Source organism: Lampetra planeri, chromosome 59, assembly GCF_965212315.1.
Source record: "Lampetra planeri chromosome 59, kcLamPlan1.2.h2, whole genome shotgun sequence".
Taxonomy (NCBI): Eukaryota; Metazoa; Chordata; class Hyperoartia; order Petromyzontiformes; family Petromyzontidae; genus Lampetra; species Lampetra planeri.
In genome coordinates this window covers 2,847,678-2,857,372 of record NC_136165.1, presented here as the reverse complement: position 1 = coordinate 2,857,372, position 9,695 = coordinate 2,847,678, and the positions used below count along the sequence as shown (strand labels likewise).

The window sequence follows — 9,695 nt, the reverse complement described above, 5'->3', positions numbered from 1 at the left end:
ATAGGTCTACATAGATACAGGTCTACATATATACTGTATATAGGGACACATAGGCACATGTCTACATTGGTAGAGGGTACATAGGCATTAGTCATACATACCCTGCTGTATTTTTGCTCTGAGTCTACGGGTCTACGTAAACGTACACGCGCCTCCATGAAAGTCACCGGCGACCGGACCGAGACCATCCACTCACCCGCACGTCAAAACGTGGTTTTTAATCGATGAGTGTATTTTAAGAGGCAGCTTTTACCTTTTTTTTAGACGCAGCATTCATCACGCGACTCGGGACACACACCGCCCACTGGAGCTCCAATTGATGCATGGGGTGAGCAGGCAGGGTTGCAGTAACGCAGTCCCTTTCATTTCATTGGCGTTAAATCATCATTAATCACTGAATGGCCGCGGCTCCATTGTCTGGCCGTGGCAAGGAAAGTGACCGAGTGGGATCAGAGGAGTTCATAATGGCCGTGTCGGTGACAGTGAACCAGTGGCCACCGCTGTGCTGGGCTAGAGACCTGGGACTCTGAGAGGTTCATAATGGCCTGCCAGTGACACTGGGCCATTGGACCACTGAGGCTCTGAGTTGAAGCCCAGGGTTTGTGTGTGAGTGTGTGTGCTTCTCTCAGAGAGGTTCCGAATGGCCACGAGGTCGACTCAATGAGTTCCCGGCGCGATGTTGACCACACAACCCCATCGTGTGCCCTGTCGGCTTTCATAGGTCACGTGCCCCCAACGGTCTGTTCAGAGGCTATACGGAGTTTCTTTGTCTTGGTTACGTAGACCTCGATTGACAAGAGGGCACAAGTGTTTGGGGTGCGTCTTATTATCCGGCAGTGGACTTCGTGAGTTTATTTTGTTCCTGATCGTGGGGAGGGGGCGGGGTAAGTGAGGGGGGGGGGCAAGGCTAGCGGGGGGGTGGGCTAGCGGGGGGGGGGGGGCTCTGATGTAGCTGTTGCTTAATTGAAACCGCTCTCGCCCTAATTAAATGCATTGACAATAGCGCACCGAGCCAGCCGTTACAATAATTTACTGGTTTATCGATCGTTGCAATTCATTGCGCAGCTTCTATCGATGGCATTCCACTGCTGGATGGGTGAATGCCCCCCCCCCGCCCACCGCATACCACACCGTGCGTGTGGGGGAATGGGGCTTGCTTGCGTTTGACCATACTTCACCACGACGGTCAGTACGGGTTGGTTGGTGAACGGACTCGTTCGGATGCCGCTGGCCACAATCGAACTCAGGTGGCCGGGGCGTGTAGCGCGGTGCGTTGCCTCAATTCATCAGGGATCCATCATCCACTGCTGGATGAAAGTCTCTTCCAGGCCGTCGCCATCTCTTCACGATCCCGTGTAGGGAAGCGACGATCCAGCTGGCGGCCTGCGCACGAGCTGAACTCATCGCTCCATCTCCGCGGTGGTCGTCCTCCCGGGAGTGGTGAGATGTTGACTACCTCGCCTGGTGTGCAGGAGGTCGTGGGTTCGATCCCGACCCTGACGCCTGCTACTGTATACTTGGAGTTTGCGTGTCTCTCTCTCTCATCATCATCACGGTGGCTATGAGATGTTAACTACCTCGCCTGGTGTGCAGGAGGTCGTGGATTCGATCCCCACCCTGACGCCTGCTGCTGTATATTTGGAGTTTGCGTGTCTCTCTCTCTCATCATCATCACGGTGGCTATGAGATGTTAACTACCTCGCCTGGTGTGCAGGAGGTCGTGGGTTCGATCCCGACCCTGACGCCTGCTGTGTATTTGGAGTTTGCGTGTCTCTCTCTCTCATCATCACGGTGGCTAGGAGATGTTAACTCCCTCGCCTGGTGTGCAGGAGGTCGTGGGTTCGATCCCGACCCTGACGCCTGCTGTGTATTTGGAGTTTGCGTGTCTCTCTCTCTCATCATCATCACGGTGGCTATGAGATGTTAACTACCTCGCCTGGTGTGCAGGAGGTCGTGGGTTCGATCCCGACCCTGACGCCTGCTGTGTATTTGGAGTTTGCGTGTCTCTCTCTCTCATCATCATCACGGTGGCTAGGAGATGTTAACTACCTCGCCTGGTGTGCAGGAGGTTGTGGGTTCGATCCCGACCCTGACGCCTGCTGTGTATTTGGAGTTTGCGTGTCTCTCTCTCCCCGTGATTTTCCCTCCACACGCGCTGCGCACCCGGCGACCTGAGTTCGATTCCCGCTCACTGCCACCACCAGTGACGATTATCTGAACCGGTCCTGGGGCCTCCCCTAGGTCAACTCAGCGTCAAATGAGTACCTGGTGGTGCGATGTTTAAACATCGCCACTGGGGAGACAAAGGCGACCAGGCGTGGTGCTGGCCACCCACCCCCTCGTGTGCCGTGCCGGCCTTCATCGGTGCTCGCTAGCAGCACTTACCCCTACAGTCTGTTAAGGCTAGACGGGGGATCTTTGTCTTTGTTTGTAGGGGGATCTGTGTAACATGTGTGTACTGTGTAAAGTGTGTGTAACGTGTGTGTGTGTGTAACGTGTGTGCCACGTGTGTCTGTAACGTGTGTGTGTATTTTTGTAAAGTGTGTGTATTGTGTGTGTGTGTAAAGTGTGTGTGTAACGTGTGTGTGTGTAAAGTGTGTGTGTGGAAAATGTGTGTGTAACGCTTCTTTTTCGTTGGATAGAGGGGGCTAAACTGGCAAGACACGGGCTAGAGAAGAGATGGAGCTGATGCGGTTACGGGAGGACGTGGAGCTGAGCGGACTTGCCGATGAGCGGTAGCAGCGGTGTCAAGATCGACCTCTGCGTAGGAGGATCGTGAAGGACGCTGCTGCTGCTGGGCAGTTGGAGGCAGTCGCCCTCCAGCGCTAAATGCTTTCAAACTATCAATTCAGGTTCAGGGATTCTGCACTTGCTCTATTACTATAGTACTATACCGCCTTCAACTTTTAACGAACGACTGGGTGTTGAAGGTGAGCGATTTGTCGTATTATCTGGCTGTATAGCAAATGAAAAAATAGAATTACTTGACTGTACAAGTAAATTTTTTTTTTTCATATTTTAGAGTATTTATTTATTTAGAGCTTCTTTATAACATCATGCTACAGGCCCCACACTAGCTTAATCCGGCACTATTGTGAGCGACTGCACAGGGGACAATCTTGATTTGAAGTTGCAGCAATCCATACTCTTTGGTTCTTTCGGTAAAGTCACGTAGAAGGGAAATAATAAAATAATAAAAATGAAACATGAGAAAATACAATTCTCACGACGTTTCGGCCACAACGCAAGCAGCCGTCCTCAGGTGAAGAACAGGTCTGTCGGAAAGACAGCGTCTGAATGTCTTTCCGACAGCCCTGTTCTTCACCTGAGGACGGCTGCTTGCGTTGTGGCCGAAACGTCGTGAGAATTGTATTTTATTATGTTTAATTTTGTATTATTTTATTATTTCCCTTCTACGTGACTTTACCGAAAGAACCAAAGAGTATAGAGCCTTTGTGTGTGAATGGGATGGTGGTGAGCGGTGGCGCAGTGCTTAGGGCACTTTCGTTAACAATCCAAGGCTAAACACATCAGTGACGATTGATATCGCATTCTTAAGGGCGGCGTCTCTCCTAGGTAGACTCGGCCTTAAAATATAAACGTTTAGTTTCTGGATCGTAGATTAACAACAGCGTGTGGGGGAGACAAAGGCGGTCGGGCGTGTTGCTTGAACGCTGACACCAACTTGCCAACAACAATCTGTTAAGGCTGTACGGGTCGAACTTTGTCTTTGTATGTTGTTTGTGTATTTTTTTTTTTATAAAACAACAAATATGTAAGCGGGTATAAAATGGTATTTTTTTTGTTCACGATGATGAAATCGATACAAATCTCTCACTTTCACCGATCACAATTTTTATTGGATTGAACACGAAGTCATGGCTCTAAACACCACAATTATTTGTGTCTGCAAGACAAAAGTAAAACACGAGATTGGACTTGTTGACTAACAACGGAAATGGGCGGCATGCATGCTCGCGTAAATAAAACTTTTTCTTTTTTTTAAACAATGTCTTTTTAGACCGTAATTCATTTTGGGGAACAAACACCGTCAAGTCATTTCGCACGATTAATAACGGGTTAAGTCTTGAAAGCAAAACAACATAAACTCGATGTTACTTCAGGAATAACGCGACGGTGATATTTTGAGCTGGAATGACGGCATTCCTACATATACCGTCAAAGCAAAGTCGGCGTATTATTATCTGGTTATATTATTTTTTTACATGCATTGTATTTTCCACTAACTCGTTATTAGTCGCGCGAACTTGTATGTAGATACAGCGGTGACAATGTTACATACAGATGCTTATTTGTGGCGTTCAGGTGGTCAGCATATTTTTTTTGCTGGGAAACGGTCATATTTAAAAAAAAAACAAATCTAATTGTAGATTTGTGTTACGTTCGCCACCAAAAAAAAGGCGTAAAGCTGTCCCCTTTCTCGCCACCCGATCACGAATGCGTCCCGTTGCACGTTTCACAAGGACGTTAAGAGAAGAAGAAATACGGGTTTAGCGCAAGGGATCTCTTAAAAATCATTCTCGTGAAACCAAACTAAAATCTACTTCCCACAAAGCGCTTGTCAACTACGCCGACCCTCTTGCAAGTCTCAAAGACGCGAGAGTGTAATTTTGGAAACGTTAACTTGAGTTACATCTCTTGCCGCCGGTTCCAAAGAGCCGGACATAATATTCACCAAAGGCCGCACACCAGATATTATCAATTCGTTCGTTACTACTACCAAAGGGTGACACACATTTTAGTCTCAGATACCCCCCAAAACAAAGCAAACTTAAAAGATGAAAAAAAAATCTCAAAATCCAAGCATGAACTCGAGCTGAAATCCATGACAAGGATCATGAAGTTTTTTTGTTGTTAAATTTATCATCGAACATGCAAACTCGAAAGAAAAAAAACCCTCCACACACCAGATGAAGGTGAAAATTGTGGACAACTCAATAAAAAAAAAGATTCATGCAGACTTTTAAGGAACATTTCAAGCAGTCGAAAAAGTGACCTCCGCCCGAAACTTTCCCGACAGTCCGCTCGAACATTTTTTTTCAGGTGGCCTCGATGACAACTCTGGAGGGCAATCCCCGCCTGCACTTCAAGCTGTCCCACAAAACAACCCGAAGAAGCATTTAGGGCAACAACAAAAAATTCCCCCCAGGAAATTATCTTTTTTTTTAGAGAGAGCAGCACTTAAGAAACAGGGGAAGGGCTCCACTACCAACTAAACCTTCTCCACCCTGTGAGGTGGCAGCAACACACGGCTTTGCCACGACCCCCTCTCCTCGGCAGGACTTCTTATTGAGCGGGTGGCGGCGCGCTCGCGATCTCCTTCACCTCCTTCATCAGTCCAAGGCTGGACATGGTGAGGGCCGTCAAGCCGTCTCGTACGCCCTTGAGGGTGTCGTCCAGCTTGGCCTTCTTCGCCCGCTCAGCCAGCGCCGCCAGGTAGGCCCACATCACGCCGCGCTTGGACTCGATGAAGCCGCGCACCTTGATGATGAGCGGCGCCGATTCGTGCAGGTGGGCCGTGGCGCGCTCAATGCCGGCCTTGGCCGCCTGCAGGATGGGCACCAGCTTGGCGTTGGCCGCCTCGGCCATCTCCTCGGCGAGCTTGTGCGTCGTGACCCCCTCGGGGAGCGCCTTCGCCTGGAACTCCTCCATGAATTGCTCCACGAACTCGCGGGCCTCGGTCATGATGCCGTCCGCCTTGTCGCCACTGACCGCCTCGCCGTAGCTGTGCAGCCTCTCGAGCGCCGTCTCCAGGTACGTCTTGCCCGTGGCCGGCACCAGATGCGTCTCGTCGGCTTGGACGTAGGCCGCCAGGACGAGCAGGAGGAGCCCTGCCGCGTGGGTCATCTTCATCGACAGCATGGTGGCGCTTGGAGTTCTTGGGCTGGTGGTGGTCCGGTCTCTGCTTTGACAGTGGCAACTGTCCGTGTGCAGAGAGAGGTCTCGTTGGCTGCTGGAGAGCAAGAGTGGAGAGTGGTGGTGGTGGTGAGTGCTTATATAGGGATCGGCTGGTCCACCAGCTCCACGTGTTGACCAATCCCCCACCCCACCCCCATCCTTGTCCTCATACAGGGCCGGGCCAAAGGGGTGGTAGCAAGAGGGCTCCCGCCACAAGAACGAGGAGGTCTGGCTGCCTGCCGCTTGGATACCGGCCAGCGGGAGCAAGCCAGGAAATTTTGTGGACACGGAGACACGGAGACACGTAGAGCTGAGATTGCATTGACAGGACATGGTCAAGGTACATTTGATGATGAGTGCAGAATGCGTACATGCATGTGCAGACATTCGTGCATACATAATCAGACATGCATGCATACATGCGCAACAAAAGACAAAGGCATACACACACGCAAGACATCGATCCCCCGTATATCCTTGACAGCCGTTTTGGGGAAAGTGCTGTTTGTGAGCACCTATGATGGCCTACACTGAGCACAAGGGGGTGGGTGGCCAGCACCACGCCCGGCCGCATCATCACGGTGGCTGTGAGATGTTAACTACCTCGCCTGGTATGCAAGAGCTCGTGGGTTCGATCCCGACCCTGACGCCTGCCGTATATTTGGAGTTTGCGTGTCTCTGTCTCTCTCTCATTATCATCACGGTGGCTAGGAGATGTTAACTACCTCGCCTGGTGTGCAGGAGGTCGTGGGTTCGATCACGACCCTGACGCCTGCTGCTGTATATTTGGAGTTTGCGTGTCTCTCTCTCTCTCTCATTATCATCACGGTGGCTAGGAGATGTTAACTGCCTCGCCTGGTGTGCAGGAGGTCGTGGGTTCGATCACGACCCTGACGCCTACTGCTGTATATTTGGAGTTTGCGTGTCTGTCTCTCTCTCTCATCATCATCACGGTGGCTGTGAGATGTTAACTACCTCTCCTGGTACGCAGGAGGTCGTGGATTCGATTCCGACCCTGACGCCTGCTGTATATTTGGAGTTTGCGTGTCTCTCTCTCTCTCTCTCATCATCATCACGGTGGAAAGGAGATGTTAACTACCTCGCCTGGTACGCAGGAGGTCGTGGATTCGATCCCGACCATGACGCCTGCTGTATATTTGGAGTTTGCGTGTCTCTCTCTCTCTCTCATCATCATCACGGTGGCTAGGAGATGTTAACTACCTCGCCTGGTGTGCAGGAGGTCGTGGGTCCGATCCCGACCCTGACGCCTGCTGCTGTATATTTGGAGTTTGCGTGTCTCTCTCTCATCATCATCACGGTGGCTGTGAGATGTTAACTACCTCGCCTGGTATGCAAGAGCTCGTGGGGTCGATCCCGACCCTGACGCCTGCTGCTGTATATTTGGAGTTTGCTTGTCTATCTCTCTCTCATCATCATCATCATCACGGTGGCTAGGAGATGTTAACTACCTCGCCTGGTGTGCAGGAGGTCGTGGATTCGATTCCGACCCTGACGCCTGCTGTATATTTGGAATTTGCGTGTCTCTCTCTCTCTCTCATCATCATCACGGTGGATAGGAGATGTTAACTACCTCGCCTGGTACGCAGGAGGTCGTGGATTCGATCCCGACCATGACGCCTGCTGTATATTTGGAGTTTGCGTGTCTCTCTCTCATCATCATCACGGTGGCTGTGAGATGTTAACTACCTCGCCTGGTATGCAAGAGCTCGTGGGGTCGATCCCGACCCTGACGCCTGCTGCTGTATATTTGGAGTTTGCTTGTCTATCTCTCTCTCATCATCATCATCATCACGGTGGCTGTGAGATGTTAACTACCTCGACTGGTACGCAGGAGGTCGTGGATTCGATCCTGACCCTGACGCCTGCTGTATATTTGGAGTTTGCGTGTCTCTCTCTCTCTCATCATCATCACGGTGGCTAGGAGATGTTAACTACCTCGCCTGGTACGCAGGAGGTCGTGGGTCCGATCCCGACTCTGATGCCTGCTGTATACTTGGAGTTTGCGTGTCTCTCTCTCTCCCCATGGTCGCGTGGATTTATCTCTGGGTCCTCCATTTTTTCCCTCCACACTTTCCCCAACAGTCTGTTAAGGCTATACGGGGGATCTTGTCTTTGTTTGTAGGGGGATCTGCGTAACGTGTGTGTGTGTAACGTGTATGCCACGTGTGTACCACGTGTGTGTGTAACGTGTGTGCCACGTGTGTGTGTAACGTGTGTGTGTTAACAAGTGTGTGTGTAACGTGTGTGTGTGTAACGTGTGTGTAACGTGTGTGTGTGTAAAGAGTGTGTGTTAGTGTGTGTAACAAGTGTGTGTGTAACTCTTCTTTTTCATTGGATCGAGGGGGCTAACGGGCACGACACGGGCTAGAGAAGCGATGGAGCTGATGCGGTTACTGGAGAACGTGGAGCTGAGCGGACTTGCCGATGAGCGGTACCAGCGGTGTCAAGATCGACCTCTGCGTAGGAGGATCGTGAAGGACGCTGCTGCTGCTGGGAAGTTGGAGGCAGTCGCCCTCCAGCGCTAAACGCTTTCAAGCTATCAATTCAGGTTCAGTGATTCTGCACTTGCTCTATTACTATAGTACTATACCGCCTTCAACTTTAACGAACGACTGGGTGTTTAAGGTGAGCGATTTGTCGTATTATCTGGCTGTATAGCAAATGAAAAAATACAATTACTTGACTGTACAAGTAAAAAAATGTGTGTTTTCATATTTTAGTGTTTTGATTTATTTAGGGCTTCTTTATAACATCATGCTACAGGCCTCGCACTAGCTTAATCCGGCACTATTGTGAGCGACTGCACAGGGGACAATCTTGATTTGAAGCTTTCGTGACTGCAGGAATCCATACTCTTTGGTTCTTTCGGTAAAGTCACGTAGATAGAAAATAAACAATCAATCACGACGTTTCGGGCGCACACACACAAGCGCCCGTCATCAGGTGGGAAAGCTTGGTCATCCAGCCGTGGATAGATCATGGTTAGGTGGTGATGATCAGCAGGACCATGCTTTCCAGCCTGATGACGGACGCTTGTGTGTGTGCGCCCGAAACGTCGTGATTGATCTTCTTGGATCTTTCGGTAAAGTCACGCAGAAGGGAAATAATAAAATAATAAATATAAAACATAATAAAATACAATTCTCACGACGTTTCGGCCACAACGCAAGCAGCCGTCCTCAGGTGAAGAACAGGTCTGTCGGAAAGACAGCGTCTGAATGTCTTTCCGACAGCCCTGTTCTTCACCTGAGGACGGCTGCTTGCGTTGTGGCCGAAACGTCGTGAGAATTGTATTTTATTATGTTTAATTTTGTATTATTTTATTATTTCCCTTCTACGTGACTTTACCGAAAGAACCAAAGAGTATAGAGCCTTTGTGTGTGAATGGGATGGTGGTGAGCGGTGGCGCAGTGCTTAGGGCACTTTCGTTAACAATCCAAGGCTAAACACATCAGTGACGATTGATATCGCATTCTTAAGGGCGGCGTATCTCCTAGGTAGACTCGGCCTTAAAATATAAACGTTTAGTTTCTGGATCGTAGATTAACAACAGCGTGTGGGGGAGACAAAGGCGGTCGGGCGTGTTGCTTGAACGCTGACACCAACTTGCCAACAACAATCTGTTAAGGCTGTACGGGTCGAACTTTGTCTTTGTATGTTGTTTGTGTATTTTTTTTTTTATAAAACAACAAATATGTAAGCGGGTATGAAATGTTTTTTTTCTCACGATGATGAAATCGCTACAAATCTCACAC

The 9,695-nt window shown here is 49.9% G+C and overlaps 1 protein-coding gene across 1 annotated transcript; it reads right to left on the bottom strand.

The window, feature by feature from the left end:
• Window positions 1-3,838: 3,838 nt before the first annotated feature.
• On the bottom strand, window positions 3,839-6,007 carry LOC144736139 (blood plasma apolipoprotein LAL2). Its single transcript, XM_078618708.1, has one exon. It carries the CDS (start codon window positions 5,881-5,883, stop codon window positions 5,308-5,310), a length of 576 nt encoding a protein of 191 aa, XP_078474834.1. The 5' UTR covers window positions 5,884-6,007; the 3' UTR covers window positions 3,839-5,307.
• Between the last annotated feature and the right edge of the window lie 3,688 nt (window positions 6,008-9,695).

Bases quoted from the DNA above. Each gene is read 5' to 3' on its own strand.
- LOC144736139 (XM_078618708.1), bottom strand. From the start codon at position 5,883: ATGCTGTCGATGAAGATGACCCACGCGGCAGGGCTCCTCCTGCTCGTC.